General features: G+C 39.1%; 1 protein-coding gene across 1 annotated transcript; it reads right to left on the reverse strand.

The window, feature by feature from the left end:
• Positions 1–1,913: 1,913 nt before the first annotated feature.
• On the reverse strand, positions 1,914–20,669 carry PNISR (PNN interacting serine and arginine rich protein). The gene is made up of 12 exons (XM_035109340.2): positions 20,557–20,669; positions 13,280–13,386; positions 11,775–11,960; positions 10,643–10,869; positions 8,773–8,959; positions 7,988–8,178; positions 7,751–7,888; positions 6,585–6,684; positions 5,893–5,946; positions 4,516–4,686; positions 2,542–3,652; positions 1,914–2,281 (listed from the first exon to the last, which is right to left on the reverse strand). The coding sequence occupies exons 2-12, from the start codon at positions 13,365–13,367 to the stop codon at positions 2,251–2,253; spliced, it is 2,484 nt and encodes an 827-aa protein (XP_034965231.1). The 5' UTR covers positions 13,368–13,386; positions 20,557–20,669; the 3' UTR covers positions 1,914–2,250.
• Positions 20,670–20,739: the final 70 nt, after the last annotated feature.

Raw genomic sequence — 20,739 nt, forward strand, 5'->3', positions numbered from 1 at the left:
CAGTATTGTATTGGCTGGTGATGGCACAAGGCACTGAAACCCAAATAGGCCCAGACAGCTGCCTTCTCTCACTTCTTTGGTTCCAAGTCCCCATATTTACCATATTGTGTAGAAAAATTAATTATAGCTACAATAAAGGAAACTCAATTTACTTAAAGGCTCATTGTGACAACAGCTTGGTTCCACCATTCTCTCTGTGATGTGAGTGTTATAGACCATTAAGTAAAACCTATGAGCCTTTTAAATAGGAAGAGTATGCTCTCTTTATTGGCATACAGACATTACTGAAATTAGTGCACTTGTGTGAATGAAATTTCCACAGATACAGGGAGTGACAAATCCAGCTGGTGTGGTATATAAAAAGCTTCATGCACAATCTTGTTTACTTAACAAATCCAGCTGGTGTGGTATATAAAAAACTTCATGCACAATCTTGTTTACTTAACAAATAGAAGTCTAGTTTTAAAAGTGGATGCAGTAGATCATGGAAAGCTGTACAGTACAGTACTTCATTTTAAAATAAATGGGAACACTGAAAAAATCTTTGCCCCCAGTTTTAATTTTTGAACCCAATCTCTCAGATTCTTAGTTATCTAAAAACCAGTTTATCCTTAGAGCAGGGGTAGGCAACCTAAGGCCCATGGGCCGGATGCAGCCCATTCGCCTTCTCAATCCAGCCCGCGGATGGTCCGGGAATCAGTGTGTTTTTACATAAGTAGAATGTTTCCTTTTATTTAAAAATGCATCTCGGAGTTATTTGTGGGGGCTGCCTGGTGTTTTTACATGAGTAGAATGTGTGCTTTTATTTAAAATGCATCTCTGGGTTATTTGTGGGGCATAGGAATTCGTTCTTTTTTTTTTTTCTTCCAAAATATAGTTTGGCCCACCACATGGTCTGAGGGACGGTGGACCGGCCCATGGCTGGAAAAGGTTGCTGACCCCTGCCTTAGAGCTTGTTTCTCTTCTTTCGTTTAAAACTACAGTAGGTTGAATTCATGGAGAAAGGGATGGGAGGACTCTGGACAACATAATTCTTTGGTGCAGTTCTTTTTATGCAATGTTTACCTGGAAGACAAATCCTGCTGAATTTAATGGAACATTCCCAACTGCATATGCCATTGCATTCGTTAGCCATTTCTAAAGGGTAAATTTAGTGAGCAGAATTATATTTTAAAACCAAAAAGCATAATACTGGGAACCCCTCATCAGAATGTCTTGACATTTTGAAGTTCACAAGAAGTCACAATGAGTTGTTTGGGATGGGCAGCTTGTATTTATAGTTTGCAAATACCTGTTTTTACGAGTTCGGTTCTATCAGCCAAAAGAACATCTCTCTAGGTGGTTAATATGTTGGCAAAAGAAGTTTAAGAACTGTCTTGTTTTTAAAGTGAAACCATAATTCTAGTAATAAGTTGCAAGACCAGACCTAGTTATTTTTATTAACCTTCTGTATCACAGAGTTATTTAATGGTTTCTACTGCAGAAGTTATAGAGTAATAAAACAAATGAATCCAAAATAGATTCTAGCTTCTCTAACCATATGAACCATTATAGAGTGTGCTTTTGAACACAGAAGTACGATGTTGAGGAATAGAGTTTCAAAGCTACAAACTCACATCATACATGTTGTTTACTTGCACTTCGCTACTATTTGTGCTTGGCTAGTATTGGTATGTTGTACAATAAGAATTATGCATATTTTAGTCACAGACAGTAGGATGATAATTCAAGAAAAAATTTTTAAAAACAAAACCCTACAGTTCATTTCAACAATTCTTTTGCCCAGGGACTGACCTTGAATTATCCAACGAGGAAATTAAAACACTGAGAAAATTTAAAACTGACAAACTGTTCAGTATTTTACAAAAGTGTATTGTAAAAAAAGGAATTTAAAATAAATTAAAATACAAGAATTTAAACGAAAAATGAACTAAAGAACTTTATTGACATCACAGTACATTCAATAGCAATTTTAAGAACATTACAGCTGAAAGAGAATGGCATATTTCATAGTCTTAGTAAGCACTACTAAGGAAAAATGTAAATACAAAGAAATCCTAGCAAGTACTTAACTCCGAGCAGCGTTTCCCAAAAATACAGCTATTTACAGATTACTTTTTTTAAAAAGGAGGGTTCAGCTTTCACCTACACAGCCACAACTGTAGCCTCTATAATGAGCCTCTATAATGAGACAAGCCCTTAAAAACTCATGGAATTTTTAAATCGTATGACTAGTGCCATTAACATTCCTCAGCGTTTACGACGTGGAGGAGTCATTGATCTGAAAAATAAAGAGAAAGGGAAGGAAATTAAAGGGGAAAAGAACTATCAAAACCACACACACGTTAGGCTTAAAAACTTAAATTTTCTTAGTTGGAAATAAATGCTATCAAAGTCGTTCCCATCCGCCGCCACCCCCACCCCACCGAGAATAATCTAAAGAAGTTAGCTTAACTTGTAAAATATATAGTTTCAGGCATGATGATGAACAAAAACAGAAATAAATACATAAATCAAACAAGATACTTAAAAGAATACTACCTTGATCGTGATTTAGACTTGTGTTTGCGGCTTGCCTTCTTACCAGACCTTTGAGATTTCTCCACGGACCGCGACCGACTATGCTTTGCTTTCTTAGACTTCTTTTCTTTGCTGCTGCCTGGTGATTCAGAACTGCTCCTTGTGCTAGATTCCGAACCTGAGTGCTTTTTGCTCTCTTTGGTAGAACTTTTCTTGCTTTCCTGCCTAGAATCATGCCTTAATGTTTTTGAGGAAACTGAATCGCTGCGAGAGACCGTTCTTTCACTATCTCTTTTCCTCTTTAATCTCTCATCATGATTGCCAGCTTTACTGTCTTTTTCTTCTTTTCTCTGTTTCTCTTTGCGCTTCTCCTGGTCTCTCTCCCTCTCTCTGTTCTTTTTTTTGTCTTTTTCTAGGCTCCTGCTGCGTTCCTTTTTCCTCTCCTGAACTTTACTATCGTGGCTGTGTTTGTGCCTGTTTCCACTTTCACTTCTACGCTGGTCCTCATTTTTACGCCTATCTCGACTCCCACTACGAGTGGAAAGGCTAGCAAGTCTATCCCTTGAGTGACTATCACTTCTACGCCTCTCCCAGTTTCGGTCATGGGAAGGACTACGATTTCGTCTCCTCTCCCCCCTGTCTACACTCCTATGTCTACTAGATCTCCGCCTTTCTCTTACCTTGCCCCTACTCCTGCTCCTCTCTCTCCTGTTTCTATGAGAATAGCTCCTGCTTCTGCTGCGCCTAACCTTATGTGAAGGTGATCTACTGTGGCTATGCCTCTTTTTCCTTTTAGGGGAAGAAGAATGTGAAGAGCTGCGGCTGCTGCCAGAGCTACTGCTATAGGATGAACTAGAGGCTGTGCTGCTGCTACTACTGCTGCTACTTCTGCTGTTGGCACTCGAGCTACCACTGCTTGAACTTTTTGACCTACTCCTCCCTAGTCTCTCTTTTTCTTTAACCTCTTTTTTGGGTTCAGCATCTGGTGTCATTTGCTTTGGAGATTTTTTCTTTTCACTGAACACATCCACCTCCACCTCTTCTTTTGCATCCTCTGGTGGTGAACTGTTTTGCTCTTTACTGGTGAGTTCACTCATCTCTTTAGCAATTTTCTCATTATGGAGCCTTTCTTCTGCAAAAGTAAGTGCATAAAAGAAACAAATACAAAAATCATGCCAAGCGAGATAGCAGATACACAAGAAATCTCTCCCTATCATCCACTAATGGCCAGTGTATCAACAAGGCAGCATGGTATAACATTACTTCTTTCATATTACTTCTTTTCTGTAGCTATTTGAAAGTCAATGGAGCTTATTTACAAGTGAACATGAATTAGATTGGGTTGTTAATCATCAACAATTTCCTTTTTAATAGGGTTTTGAAGCAAGTATATAAATGGAACCTAAACAATAATAACAATAAATATCTATGAAATATCTGTGTTGCCATGGGCAATTGTAAACTGGCAGTCTCATTGAATTCAGAGGAATCTTTGTAATATGCGTGTTCCTGGAATCTCTGTACTGGAAAGTATGTGCCTTTCCCCAAGGATTTCTTCATGCTATAGCTAATTCTGCCTCTATTCTATCCAAAGATTCTAGCAGATTCTTTACTTGGTAAATTCTGGATGTGAGCCAGTCCTTGTGTGTCCAACTCTTAACAGGTAGATCTTAGGAATTACAATGGCCAAGGCCTCTGCTTATGAATTTTTACTATCTGTGTTATTGACAGAGGTGAGGTCAGCTAAAGATAAAACAATCTGGAGTTGTGAACCAGTATCAAAGCACAGAGAAAATACCAAATTCCTCAATTACCTGTAATGTACTCTATAGCTCAGGCTTGTGTACATGGTGCATTATTCTGCGCAAGTTTACGTTCTTATTTCCATTTAGCTTGGCTCCCAGGTTGCAAGTTAGGGTACAAGCTGGCACATAAGTCTGAGAGGTTGAAAACCACCGCTGCTGTCATCAATTCTGAACCAAACACACATCCTACCTTCCAGCTGTTTCTCTAGCAATAGCTGCTGTTCTCTCTCCTTTCTCCAAAATGCTTCTTGTTTTTGCCTGATTCTGTGTCGCAGTTCCTCGTCATCAGTATCGGATGACTCAGAGCCTCTGTCGCTCCTCTCATCGTCACTGTCTCCTGATCCATAACCACCCAGTCCACCTGCGTGCATAAAGCCTAGTCTATCACGAGGGAAGATTAATCCTGGTTCTTAATATTTCTGCAGGGCAAAGAGGAGAGTATATTGCCCATCTTTCACTTCTTCACTGAAGAAGCCACTTATTCTGGAGGAAGTGCCAAAGGTGGTTGACTGGATGTTCAAGGCCCACACATTTGACCTGTTGTTCAGTATCTGGTTTTACGTCTTCCGGAATAGCTTGCCATGTTTTCCAGCAAGCAATCGCTATGATTACATACTTTCCCGTTAAGTATATGGGTAAAAAAGCTCTTTACAGAGCCAGTACCAAATGCTTAGTGTACATCAGCAAGACCATATACACAGGAGTGCAGTGCCTAAGACCTATCCCTGAAGACATCTTTGCAATGATTTCAGCCAGCTTCAATATCCAGGGCTTTAAAAAGTCCCAAATGCCAATCAATTTTCTACTGTTCAGAAAAGACTGTACATTAAAGAGGTACAGGTATGGAATAGGAATGGACTTCTCTTCCCCCAAAAGATAGATCTGGAAAAACTAACAAGACTAGCAGAAAGTAATCTTGAACATCTGATACAGAAGCATTCTTACTTTCTTTTTATGTTCTCTTCAGTATTAGTTGACTAATACATTTAAGCTAACGTGAAAAGAATTTGTTACTAGTACGGTAGTAAAAATATTTAATATAACAGTTACTAAAATTGTATAATTAATGTTACACTGAGATTTCAAACATTTTTTAAAAATCTATTACATCTCAGAATGTAATTCTGAATTTCATATCCAGCATATCCCAATATTATACTAAGTGCTGGCTATGAGAACTCAAAATGTACATTTGTTGCGTGGATTGCTGGCAGGGCAAAATTGTAGATTTTTATTGGTTTCTTTTATCAAAACACACACTAATAGCTGAATTAAAAACAGGAGAAAAATTCCTCCAAATTCACTTTATTTAGATACTGTAGTAGCTATCTGGTGCAAAACATTTCATTTACAGGACAGGCTTACATTATGCTTACAATGGAAATAACACCACTGTACAATTTCATGTATTTCAATAGGTTTATTTGCAAGATAAGCCCTTTCTAAGAAACACAAAAGTTATCAGATGCTTGCATATTGCATTTTGGGCAGTTTCAATATATATTTAGAAATGCAAGCTAGAGCAATCTCCCCATTAAGTCCCTCTCAAAATTGGGAACATACTTACCAAGTCCAGTAAGGGAAGCCAATGCACTGGACTGTGCCAGCTGTTTTGCAGGAGCTTTGTATCACATCAACAACAGGAACAACATGTTAACACAAATAGCCACGATTTCATAGGCATGAGAGTCTATGGTATTGTTAAATCTACTACTATTGCTGTTTTGTGGAGGAGAGAAAAAACATTAAAAACGTAATCCATTGAAAACCCAATTATTTTCTGGCCACGAATGTTCAGAAATTTAAACTGTGAATTAATAGTGGATAGAGCAGTTTCTTATAGTTATACATTTCCAAGTTAATAAATTTCATCTGCAGACAGAACATTATAGAATTATTTACTCACAACTATATGGAATAAAGCTGCCTATTTTCGTAAAAAGAAAATAGCTGGCTAACAGTGAAAGTTAATTCATTCATAATTTAAGTATGCCTTAAGTTTTACTCAGTTAAATTTGAACTAGAATTATTTAAAATATGTAAAAATAAATAAATGTCATTCTATAGGAAAGAAAGAAATAACTGAAGTTAACTCACAATACACTGCACAGGACAATAGTATATGATTATTACAACTGAATTTTTGCAACTTTTCTTCCTTAACATACAGGCTGCTTTTAGGTACAGATACTATGGATTTAAATGTTCTAGGACATGCAAAAGGATATTTAATTAAAGTACTAGAAAGCCTAAGCATACCTTTTATTGCTTTACGATGGGCATCTTTAGCCACGTAATATATTTCTTCATTTGTGACATCTAGGAGAATTTCTGTCAGCAGCATTTTTGTCAGCAACATCTAAACAATTATAAATATAAAATCCCCAGTTCAAACACAATTCTCAGCAAACCCTTGCAATTCTATTTGGTTATTCATGTTATGAAGCATAATGGTTCCTTTACCCATGATTTATTGGAACTACTGAAGAAAGCATTGGGCCCATACTATATGCAACTTCTTACATGTTCAGCCACCAGCACCGTACTTTAAAATGTACCTATTTGTTCAGTATGCACAGCAGTTCACCTTTGCATTCAGTGATGTGTAGTCAAGTAATGAAAGCAGATGGAAACAGAGTTTGGGGGAGAAGAGCGCTACAATCACATTTCACATGCAGTACATATTTTCTTCTGAGTAAGAGAATCAAGATCCTTATAGGGACGAAGTTTGGGGGTGCCTGCTCTAGCCCATAACTTTACAAAAGGTCATATATGTCCACTTTTTTTTGCCCAAATTTGGTTTTATGTTCTTTCTCAAGCTGGTCAAATGTGTAGTTAAATGCCAATGTAGGTTGTGTGGATTTAAAGTTGGAGTTGACTGTCATCATATTAGGCTGTGCATACAACCATTTCGTTCTTGCCTTAATAGCTACTAGTGGAAGCACTAGCGGAGGCACAGAGAACTTGCTTGCTAGCAGGCTTGCTAGCTTTCTCTAGCTTAGCCCAAGGGGAACAGCTTTTCCTAATAACTAAGAGTGCAATTTTTAACTAACTAAGGACAGGTTGATTAAACTTTTTTTATTCAACTCAAAAAGGAATCCTTGCTTAATTTTTTTAAAAAATTGTTTTTAAGTAAGCATAAACAACAGGTGGCAGACACCATCTTTAAAGAGGCACCCCCTTCAATTCTGGAAAGGAGGGAATACCTCTCAAAAATTGCACTTGCTGCAAAATACATGTACACCATATAAAAACAGGGTGTTTTATGCAAACTCTTATTTTAATCAAATGAATTTTAACAAAAATTAATTAAATCGGTGTTATTTGATAAACCAACTATGATTTCTTTAAATAGAATGGCAGTCCTACTAATAAGCAAGCACATACAGCCATGGGCAATGAAGTGGTCCCAAACTCATCCATACCATCTGATACTCCTTTTCTTCCTCTGTCATTTCTGGTTCGCTTTGCTCCTCTTGAGGAGCTGGAGAGGGACTTCTACTGACTTTTCCACTACTTATAGCTTCTACGTTATCAAGATCTTCATCTTCTTCATCACTATCCTGTAAGAAAAAGGTTAGGAAATAGTTTAAAATACGAGTTAGAATTCAATGCAGAATTATTACAACTGTTCTGTCAGTGCAATAAACTTTTTCACTTACAAATTTACTTTTCTGAGGTAACCGTGGTCCATCTTCTTCTCCTGGGTGGGCATTTTCCTTTTTTTCTTTCTTAGACAATTGAGAACGCTGCTGCTCCATTCTCTCTTTCTCTAGTTTCTTTTGCTTTTCTCGTTCCATCTTCTCTAGGCCCTCACGAATCCAAGCAGGCAGAGTTCGGCGTTTAACAGCATCTAAATATTCATACAGAAAAGTAGTTTCTTAAAAAGGAACCCATTCATTTTCTTTTTAAGCTCATCAGATGATGGATGGGTTAGGATGTTTCACGGGGGAAAAGCCACTGTAACTTTCTAATTCTCTCCCTAGGCTAAACTAGACATTGTGGTGGCAAACACATAAATAGGAGTTGGGATGTGGCTAAGGTAAAGGTAAAGGATCCCTGGACAGTGAAGTCCAGTCAAAGGCAACTATGGGGTTGCAGTGCTCATCTCGCTTTCAGGCCGAGGTAGCCAGCGTTTGTCCACAGACAGCTTTCTGGGTCATGTGGCCAGCATGACTAAACCGCTTCTGGCGCAACAGACCACCGTGACAGAAACCAGAGCGCACGGAAATGCCATTTACCTTCCCATCGCAGCGGTATCTAGTCATCTACTTGCACTGGCGAGCTTTCGAACTGCTAGGTAGGCAGGAGCTGAGACAGAGCAAGGGAGCTCACACCGCCATTTGAAATCCAAAGCATAGGGAGGTGAAAGGGAAATCTCCTACCCATGCATTCTCTCTGAGATCAGCTCACTACATTTATTAAAATTAATATGATGAGGACATACCAATTTGAGGAGTCTCCTGTTTTGCAGGTAATGTGATAGGTGAACGCTGGCGATCTCTGAATGCTGGCCTCTCCCTTCGATTCTGAGGTGGTGCAGGAGGTGCTGGAGGACCTGGAGGGCCTGGTGGTCCAGGCTGCCAGTAAGGTGGATGAAACCCACCTTGAGGTGGACCAAAATTAGCCCCATGCTGAAAGAGTAATGAAGCTCATTTTCTTTCAGATCAATGCCACACATTTCCTAACTTTAATATTTGGTCTGCACAAGAATGCATAGCAGAAAGAAGTTGAATAGAAGCCCTTTTAATATTTTAAGGGACAGCCTATATTATCTAAACTGTGCAATTGACCGTTTCAGAAAAGAAAATGTGACTAGTCCCTTCTCATATCAGAATTCAGAAATAGGAATTTTGCGTTACTGTAACACAACAAAAATAAACAGGAAAAGTTCCAAGTCCCTTCCGTATTGGATGGGTGTTGGAAGAGAAGATTTAAGTAGATATATTAATTATATTAATTTCAACTACACTTATCAGTTTGATTTATAGTTCAAAGGAAAGCCACTGTAGCTGCAGTAAGCCAGCTGCTAGTTTGGGATATAAAGTAAAGGAACATAACATCTAAGTTTCTTTCTTTTTAAATCATACTTGCCCCCTGGTTATGAGAGTTGTAAATTAGTTTATGCTATCTCTGTTCTAAGGAATGGTGTGGTTTTTTGCTGCCTCTTACTGTTTAATTTCATTTTAATTGTTATATGTTGTACTTTAATATTTTTGTAAGCTGCCCAGGGAAACTATATAAATGTGCATGTGTGAGAACAATCTGCATAGTAATGTCTGGGTCAATCTCAGACATTCAATGTGTACATTTTTATTTGTGTGTAGAGCTTCAGCTGACCAATCTAACAATTACATTAAAGTCTGCAGCATTTTTTGCAATTTAAAAAGCCCAGGGGAAAAAACTTGTAATATCTACGTCTAATAAGCATGTGGGGATTTGACACAGAAGTGGAAAAGGAAAAAGAAAGAGCCCTGAAAGTCATTCTCCACTGATGTTTACTTTTAAAAAATCATTTACAACTTCGTATTTGACTGCCATATATCATACTTTATAACACTGTGTAACATCGACACACTGTTTATAATAGCAATTCAGAAAAGTGTGGCATGTTTAAGTACCACTGAAATGAATGGAGCTGGGCACTTCCTCTGAAAAGCCTAATCTAGAAAGCCCCCCCCCCCCCGCCGACTCAAAAGCATAAATGTGCACAGCGGTCCACACTGCTCACTTCAATCCGCACACCTAAAGAAATATACACTTCCAGTAAAATGAATGGAGATGCTTTTTCAGCTAGAGGTGTTCCTTGCACATACTGGAACTCTTGCCCAGGAAAAATAACAGAACCAGAGTAACTGGCTATAATTTTGGCCAGTTCTACGCTTCTAAATTACAGTATTTCAGAGAAGCTTAGCTGTGTGCAGGAGCACACAATTCATTTTGGAAACTGATATTGTGAGCATAATTCACCTTTATGAATCAAATCAAACTGGTGAGAGGTGGAAAAGAAATACTAAATCATCTAGGCTATCTTTCTAAATAGGCAGTTCCTTCTCAGAATACACGTGCTCATGTAATTAAGCATTTTGTTTTCTTTCATATTTTTCTCTTTTACACGAAACTTATTGTATTGGAAAATGAGGTGTTTTAACAACCAAAATATAAAGAGATGCTCACAATGCAGGTGGTTTGCAGATGACAAATTGTATCTGAGCAAACAATAAAACTTGTGGATTCTGTTGAAAATCAGCACTAGAGGCACAACTCCGTGGAATGGGCTCTGCATGCTTACAATATTTAAGCAAGAAATGTTTCACCTGATAGTCAAACTGGTTCACTGGGCCCATTGCAAAGTTATCAGGTGGTGGTCCCCCAAAGTTGTGATTATTCTGACTAAATATATGCCTGTTGTCAGGGGCAAATTCCCCACTGTCCTGACTGTTGCTGTCTTCCGACGGAGGAACAATATCCATTGGGCCTGGTGCTGGAGGAATCCATGGCTGCTCTGGAGGTGGATGAGGGGGTTGGTGGGGCATGCTCCAGTCTGTTTGGATTTAAAAATCAAAATGGTAACAACTCATTTTTTCCATTTCTTCTCTTGAGACTTTTAAAATAAAATCTTTAATGTAAAATACACACAAATATATACCTTAATAAAGCTACCATTAATTGTTTGTGACAATCACTGATACTCCTTCTTGATTTTTGTTTGCTGGCTACCGTAACTATACCATGAAATCAACCAAAATCAGGAAGATCTTGTCTTTCATCATCAATAACGTACTAAGAGCTAGTTGTGAACTTGAAAAAGGATCATGAAACAAGTCAGTGAGGAAGGACACTGTTCTTGGCTAGTTTATCCAAGTACCTTACCATTTCCCTTAGCATATAGCTGTACTAGGCACACAGGCAGAACGGGGGGGGGGGGGGGGCGACGACTTTCAACTATACATTTCCATACTGTATCCTTTAGCAAGCTTAATTTGAAATACATATAAGAGTTTGTGAAACTGAAAAGTCCTTCGTGTACAGTAATGTACATTTGTAACATTTTAACAAATAACGTTAGCCCATTTGAAGCATAGAGGAAGAACAGTAGCAATTGCTGAAAAAGCACTAGACTTGCTGGTATGAAAAATCTCTGTATGAAATGCCTGTGAGGGAAAAGAAAACATTTTGATCTATAGATTGCTATCTGACCAGAGCCTGAATCTGACTACAGCTGGCTGATTAAGGCAGCATCTAGGAGCATATCACAGAGCACTACAAAGGGCAGAACTATATGCTCCAATTTAAATTCTGTGCGTTAACAGAAAAAATAATTCAAAGCCAATGGATTTGGATCTTGCAGTCAGCTTGCCTTTTCCAAGGATGCTCCAGGCTTAGAAAGATAGAACATATCAGTGTTAGAATCCAAAAGCAAAGAGGAATTAGTATTTAAAAACAAACCTGGCTGCCACATTCTGTTGAAGTTTGGATCACCCTGAAAGTTGCCATGGTTGTTTGGACCAGGCTCCATGCCTGTCATCTCCTGGCCATTTGGGATCATCCCTTGCTGTTCCACTACACTCTGCTGCCCCGACGCTTCTCGCTGAGCAATCCATGCTTGAGCTAATGCTGCCCAGTCAATTTGGCCTAGAAATAAAATTAGATTTTCAACATACAGGTTTCCATGGCAGAACTAGGAAGACTTATTTGTCAAGCTCCTCAGAACAGCACCTTATTCACATGTAGGAAGTACATTAAAAGCTTCCTTTTAAAAGTGTCCTTCACATAATTAATCTAACACTATGGTCTGTTTCAAATAAGGCAAATAATCATTAGATTTAGGCTGTAATCCTATATACACACACATAGAAATGAGCCCCAGTGAACACAGTGGGACTTCCTTCTTAAGACTGCACATTAAGACTACCAAAACAGTTCATTGTCCTATTACATTTTCTTCCAATCCTCCATTTCAAAAATATCTAATAAACAGAATTTGTCAGCTGTATTCAGAGAACGAAACCTGTACTGGTACTAATACTCCAGTTGCTATAATATACATACATATTTAGCATGCATACTTAAGCTTCAATGGATTTAGTGGAACTTATTCCTGAATACGTATGTAGGAATGGGCTGCAGCCCTGCAATCCTGAACACACGCCAATTTTAATGGGATTTAAAGATCTAAGCAGTCTACATGAAGGCTTGCAGCCTAAAAGGTTCAAATCGGCATCACACTTAAGTCAAGGGGAAAACTGCCAATGGATTTAAATGGGTGTGGTATGCGCCCGTTTTAAATTGCAGCCTATCTTTGTTCTCCCATCTCCCAAAAGCTTTTTTTTTTTTTGAGGGGGAAATACTTTTCAGTCAGACAACCTAAATTTACTATCATTTTCAAGGCTGAAAGTTGCAATATTATTTCTGCGTACCCATGTTACACAAGTAGGATTCATTGTAAGTATTCTAGTAGAGCCCAGGTCTTTAGTTAGTGCATTCTGATCAAATTGAGGGGCACTGGTGCTGACCATAATAGTTTTAAAACACTACAACAAAATGTCAGCCAACCTACTTCAAGTCAACATACAAGAAATCAAAAGATAGCAAATAAAATACTAACAGTTGTATTCAACCTAGTGTTAAGTGTACAAGATTTTCCACTTGTGCAATGGGATTCTCACCCTCTCTCCTTCCCCTGCCTCCCCAGTTTACAGGGGTTCCCTCTATTTTTTGCAGATTTGGGGAGGCCGTGGGGTGCATGCATGGGAAGATAGAGGGAGAAAGTTTCATTGTGCTAATGAGAATCCTCGCACTGCTGGGATGTGTTAGTTGCATGCTGCCCTATGGAACAGATTAGCTTGATTAATTCTGTAGCAGGTAAAATATCATGTCCTCGTCAAATTCCTAAAATGCCGATTGGTGTGCTAGCTTGCATCTTGAAAGCATTTTTCCAACTATTCACTTACTTGGATCTTGCTGGTGCTGAAATGACTGCATCCATTGCTGCTGATTCAAAGGCCACTGTTGCCAAGGCTGCCCACTTTGATCCCACATCTTTAGTTCTTTATATATTCTACATTTAATCAAAAATAACAGTTGATGTTTGAGTTGAAGCTTCATGTGTTTAGAGTCATTTAACTCTTTCAAAAGTAAAAAATTATATTTTAAAATGAAATTAACTACCCAAACATTATCTCAAACAGATCAAGTAATATTTCCATTTTGTTCCGATTCCTGGAAGCATCCAGAAACACTTATATGCCAGACAATTGCAAATAACAGAGTTGCCATTTCATATTGCAGGATTATAATCAGTTGAGAAACAAGTAAAAACTTCACTTCCAGAACTTTACACTTTCAGAAAACTGGTCAATTTAGATATTACATGAATTCCTAACAAAATTGTGAAGGGGAGGGAAAACCATGATAAACACTTTTGGGAAATAAATATATTGTGAAAAGATGTCCAGAAGAGTTGCCAAATCACAGGAGTGCCTCTTGGTGGTGGTTTTTTTTAAAAAAAAACACACCCAGGCTTCCAAAGAACCCCACCCCTATCAAGAAAAATTAATTTAGTCTCTGTGACTAGACAGATGATAACAAGTGTTCTCAAAGCACACTATGACTTTGAAGTGGCAACAAAAGCTAATTAATTATTGAGACTATAATGTATTATCATTTGCTTAAGTAAAACTGCTACTGGGTGGGATGGGGTGGGGCATAGACCAGAAAGCTATCAATATGCTTAAGAGACATGTTCCTTAGAAATACTTCTGGATACCTACTGAAACATTCCTTCTAAGTAGGATTCAACAAATATTTGTAACACGTTTATTACAATTCAAGAGTGAAATTATTATTATTTTGTTGTAAATATTGCACACAAAGAGACAAACTCATACACATGAGAAAGTGTAACTTCCTTCCTTACAATTCTATGAACGCTACCCTAAGCAGTGGAAACTACTGAAGGAAATACATATTTCTATTGTCCCAAGCAAACATGCTGGACCACTTTTTCTCATTACCAGTCTGCTTGATCACTAAGGTCAGCATCTGAGGCTCTTTCCCGTGTGCTTCAACATTGTATAGTAAGGCATGTGGCTACCAAGTACAAAAAGAGAATCACCTGTTCACTGTTTACATGCCAACTTGCCTGTGGAATGTTCTCCCCAGGGAGCCTCACCTGACATTCACTTTGATGTCATTTTGGCACGAAATATTTCACACACACCCTTCCAATTTTCCAACATATTTATTACACTCCACTGAATTTATTATTATTATTATTATTGTATTTGTGTGTTACATTACAGTATTGAAATATATTGTTGTATTATTTTCTAAGCTGCTCTGGGAATATATCCAGCATGGAAGGTGCTTGATATACATCTTAGAAATTATATATACTGGATACGAAGAACCATGAACAAGAGATTTGAAAAACAGCTTGCACAAAAATTCATATATAATAACAGGCAAGGGGAAGAATTCAACATCATACAGTAACATGATTTGTCTTGCCAGATGGAATGCTCCCCTCTAACACCCCCTAGCCAATATTGGGGGGCACACAGTGGAGAGAGGGAGCCCTGTTGCACAAGCAGAAGTCCTTGCAGAGGGCTTCCACTGATGAGACTCATTCATACATTGAATCCCACCCTTGGTTTATACTATAGCAGTTCAGAAGCATCCACTAAGAGGCTGCAGAAACTCTTGTGCAAGCAGGTGAATTTACTTTCACTTTCTTTGCACAACATTCCAGTGTGAGATGGAATACAATCTTTCCATAAACAGTAGGAAGCCACCTTCAAATCCAATCACTTGGTTTTGCCTTCAGTGTTTCACAGAAGCCCTATAGCAGGAGTAGTCAATAAGGTACCCTCCAGATGTCAGACTCCAACTCCCATCAACCCGACCAATGGCTATAATGGTTGGGGCTGATAGGAGCTGGAGTTCAGCAATGTCTGGAGGGCACCACTTTGCCTACCCCTGCCCTAGAATATTAGAGTACTAATCTATATGCGTTAGTAAGACTGGATTTGTTTCCACTTGACCGAATAGGAAATACTTTACTAGACATAGGAATAGGAATAGAATAGGAAATACTAGATCTAGACATATTGTCCCCTCATGACCTATCCCTTCCATCTTTTGCCTTGTTTCTGAATGCCCTGCTCTTCTGGTGCAGCTAAGATACAATATTCCAGGCTTGAATTTTACAAGGGGGAACCCCAATTCCTTCTGATGCAGTTGAATTTAGAATCTAGAAATACTGTACGCTAATGTTCAAACCATTTATATATTAACTATATACCTATAGGTTTTGGATTTTTAAACTTTTTGAACAAACAGAAGTGACAATGAACAATCATATGATCATTTAGTACACAAGAAAAGTTATGCCATTATGTATTTATGGTACACATAAAATGTCTCACAGAACTATAAAATAGGTCTCTCCTTCATAAGTATTGCTGAATTCCAAATGATGTGAAATTTGAAATACTAGAACTCATTCCGCTGTCTTACCAAAGTAAATTCCAAAGTAAATTCTAACAGATTGTTATTGCCTAGTTTTTATTATGTTTTAATCCATTAGAGACCAATATCTTACATATATTAAGAAAAACAATTATATTTAATGGAATGTACTTCCTAATAATTTTGGGATGTTTTCTGTATCAGAGCATTCCAAACATAAATGAAAAAGTTGCCTTTTGATTCTTGGCATCTCCTCTATTTACCTACCCTTCTTGTTGTATATAATTTCCAGGTGGAAAGTGTCAGTACAGAACCACTGTAAAGCAACACTACTTGCATGTGGCCCCACTTCTCATACATTCAGCTGAGATGGCACTGCAACAGAATAATGATGAATGAGTGGCACAAGACCCCCCCTCTCCTCCATGTGTAACTGTCTCATCTGCTTAAGTTTGCATGGAGACATATTAATGTGACTTTTTCCCTTCAAAAAGCAGGGGACGCTCACAAGTCAAATGGGCATATGCAGAGGGCCAAGTTCACACTAGAGACTGTTTATGTGTAGGTGAGGAGCTGCCGACATTGTTCCTCCACTGCTAAACTATTTTAGCATGAGCCAGACAGTAAGTTTTCATCTATAAATATTCCCAAAATATGAATCATTTTCTTCTTCTGTACTAGGTGTAGGAAACCTTTCACCCTCCAGATGTTGCTGAACTACTACTTCCATCATCCTTAGCTATTGGTCATGCTTGCAGTGTTAATGGGAGTTCTAGTTCAGCGAAATCTGGAGGCCCAAAAGTTCTCCACATCTGTTCTAGATCTTCTATCATTTGTACATGCATTATTTTTCAGTGTTCTAAAAAAATGATGCAATAGATACCTTTTTTATCTCAAATGCTTTACTTCTATTAATAAAAGTTTCAAAATTATTCTTTCTGCCTTTGAACTTGCACCCCGAAGCTGGCTTCCAACTCTCAGCAGATGTGACTATGTGTGTAATTTCAGTAAAGGACTGAAAACAGATGAGCAGTACATACTAAACATGTGTGACTCCAACACAATCTCACATATGTACTCTATATAGAAGAGGCTGTAATTTCCTTTTTGTTACTAGTAAAGGTAAAGGTAAAGGGACCCCTGACCATTAGGTCCAGTCGTGACCGACTCTGGGGTTGCGCGCTCATCTCGCATTATTGGCCGAGGGAGCCGGCGTATAGCTTCCAGGTCATGTGGCCAGCATAACAAAGCCGCTTCTGGCGAACCAGAGCAGTACAGGGAAACGCCGTTTACCTTCCCGCTGTAGCGGTTCCTATTTATCTACTTGCATTTTGACGTGCTTTCGAACTGCTAGGTTGGCAGGAGCTGGGACCGAGCAACGGAAGCTCACCCCGTCATAGGGATTTGAACCGCTGACCTTCTGATCAGCAAGCCCTAGGCTCAGTGGTTTAACCCACAGCGCCACCTGGGTCCCAGTTTGTCACTAGTACCATGCTACATATCCTATGTTTCACTAAGATCTTCAATAGGTGCCCCCATCATCTGAGATGCAGCGGGTAGCTAAAGAAAACAACCTACGGTACTTATTTTTCTTACAATTGGAGTGGATAGCCCTCCCATTGTAGAATGCTGTACCCAGGGAGCATTGCCTGAAAATGCAATGTAATTTCATGAGTAAGCAAATACCTATTTTCTGTTCAAGTCTTTTAATCCTATCTACATTACTTTTGACCTTTGGTGTTTGCTTTTATGCCATTTGTTTACACTATGGCTTTTTAATGTTTTTAATTTTAATCTTTTATAAGCTACCCTGGAAAACTGTAGAACAGATTTGACCTGAACTAAAATCTATTTATTGGAAAACACTATTTCCCCTAATTCTCAGAGACACCAGTTGGACTACACACAGGATCATATGCAACAAGATACCTTCCTTGATTTCAGACATTTAACAGATATATTTTACTTTTAAAGCCAAACTGGCCCTTTATATTTTATATTTATATTTCTTTAACTAATATCATATGCCTTGTATATGTCTATTTTGTCCTCTATTAGGCACAATGAAAATTCCAACAAGCAAAATGTTGCTGAGAAGCCATTAAAGCATTCCCAGAACACCCATCACAGTATAACTAAGTCAGATCCCAAAAGTAAACTGCAATTGGCAAAAATGTGGCCAAGGCTGATGTAGGATTTTGCTGAAAAGTAAACTTGGGTGCAGATGTTTCACGTGTTAGGTGTGTGAAGTTAATCACTGAAGTTCAAGCTTCAATGATTTCCAGAAGTGCAGCAAAGCCTTCCTGTCTGGAGTTTTGACAGCAAAAGTTTTGACACCCATGTGGTAATTTTAATTTCTAAATATTTTAACTGGATAGTCTGTTTTTACTTTATTTTCTTAAGCTGCTATTATTCATCCAAAACCTTTGGGAAGAGATGGGGCGTAATCAGAAATAATTATTTAGACAATAGCTGGTACAGAGACATCTGGATGTTATCAACATAGATTACCCAACAGTGAATCTTTGACTATCAGAGTATTTCAGTTTTCAATGTATGTTGAGAAGTGTATGAAGTTGATAAGTATGTTTTAGTACAGTACCTTAGTTTGCCACCATAACCCCACTTATCTAGAAGTCCTATTGAATACAATAAAACTTACTTCTGAGCAGACAGTTAGAATTAAGTTATCAAAATAGCTGTACGATTTGAAAACTATAAGTTAGCATGGACAAGACAAGCCCTTTTGTACATACTCCTGAACACTGCATTCTACATGCATTTCCATCAATAATGTAACTGGTTCCATGCATACTGAAGCTTCTTTTCCATGAAATATTTACACTCAGGCCATCCAGAGTTGGTATACAGTGGGGATGAAAACTGTCAACTGTGAATTCCCTTTACAGGTAGGTAGCCGTGTTGGTATACCATAGTCGAAACAAAATAAAAAAAATTCCTTCCAGTAGCACCTTAGAGACCAACTAAGTTTGTCATTGGTATGAGCTTTCGTGTGCATGCACACTTCTTCAGATACACTGAAACAGAAGTCACCAGACCCTTATATATAGTGAGAGGGTAGGGAGGTGTATTACTCAGAAGGGTGGTGGGAATGGGTGATTGCAGTCATCAGCCAATCACCCATTCCCATCACCCTTCTGAGTAATACCCCTCCCCACCCTCTCACTATATATAAGGGTCTGGTGACTTCTGTTTCAGTGTATCTGAGGAAGTGTGCATGCACATGAAAGCTCATACCAATGACAAACTTAGTTGGTCTCTAAGGTGCTACTGGAAGGGTTTTTTTAAAAAATTGTGAATTCCCTGTTTAAAATCTCAAAGCCATTAACTCAGCTGGTAGCATTAAGCAAAACTGCTACTCTCTTTTCTCCTCTTCCCATCTATAATGTCAGAATACTCTCCTGCATTACAAAACTCTTTATTGGGATTACTGAGTTAGTGCATGTAAAACCAGTTGAATTGCTGAAATAATCTGTATATAAAAGCTTAGTTCCCCACCCCAACTTTTTGCGTACACAATCACAGATTTTACTGCTGTGAAGCAAAATGAAGTAGAGTGCTTCACTTAGCACACATGCTTTCATAGCAAAGATGTGAAAGGCTTCAAATTAATCCTAACCATGACAATCTTTTATTTATTTCAAAGTCCAACTTTCTTCCATCATGGAACCCAAATCATTACACATAAAGTTCCCAGACTGTCTCCCATCCCGACACTGATTATTTATTGCATTTATATCCCACCCTGACTTCCCAAGAGACCCAGGAAGGCAAATAATATACACAACTTAAAAACAAAAGGCAAAAACATTCTGAAAACAATCAGTTAAAATATGCTCTGCCACCACTCCCCTTTAAGCATCTGGGGGCTGAGGAAACACCAAGGGGGCTCCCCTCTGCCGATCTGTGCAAGATCTGTGAGGTTAGAGCCTTCCTGAGCCTCAATGCTTGCAGCTAGGCCTCACTAAACTGAACAATGCTTACTGCCAAGTAAACATGCGCAGGGTACTGTTGAAAAACATTATCAGAGTTCACATGAATAACTGCAAGAATTTGACATTTTTGGACCAGACGAATATGTAGTGAAGTATGAATTGCTTTACGAGGCTACACGAGGGGAAAAACCCACTTAGCTTAAAAAGCATCCAAGTTCCCAACCCCATTATGGCAACTATCAGCCAGTAATCCTATATAATAAAAACGCCTATACTGTAAAGTACATGCTTATCGAGCCAATGGGCGTGACTGACTCCATCCCTTCCCTCCAGGCACCACTAGCAACAAGACCACCACCGGCCCCAAACGTCAACCCCCATATATTTCATTCCGATCAACCGGGAGCGCACCGGCGCATGCGCATTATGGATTCGTAACGGGTTTTAATCTCAACCCGCCCGTTCAGTACCACAGCAAGGACAAAGGCGCATGCGCAAAAGGGGGTGGGTACGTGAGGGGTGGGGGAAAGAGAACCTCGAGAAAAGGGGTTACGTGCAGTAAATAAGCGCCAGCTGAGATAAGTCAACCAATGTGGGGGAATCGAGAGGGGCGAATCCCTCCACGCTTCTTCACATGGGCCCAGAGGGCAGACCCCTCCCCCCACCTTCTCAACCGCGCCGGCTGCTGGGACAACAGCGCCGAGCCCTGGCGCGCCCCCTGACGGCGAAGGGAAAGACGCCCCAGTCCTTCGGCGGCGTCGAGTGTCTTTTCAACGGCAGCCGCCCTATGGGCCCTTACTCACCCCTTCCCGCTCCTTTCCTGCCGACCGGCGGCACTAGCAGCTCTTGGGCTGCCTCCGTTTCTCCGGTAGGCTTTTTTCCCGAACCACACAAAATGGCGCCCGCTAGGACTCACCCGGAACAGAAACTTACGTCACTGGAACCCGCTGGAGAAAGCGGTCCGACCGCCATCTTTCGTAAGGGCA

This window comes from Zootoca vivipara, chromosome 3 (assembly GCF_963506605.1).
Source record: "Zootoca vivipara chromosome 3, rZooViv1.1, whole genome shotgun sequence".
In the NCBI taxonomy this organism is placed as follows: domain Eukaryota; kingdom Metazoa; phylum Chordata; class Lepidosauria; order Squamata; family Lacertidae; genus Zootoca; species Zootoca vivipara.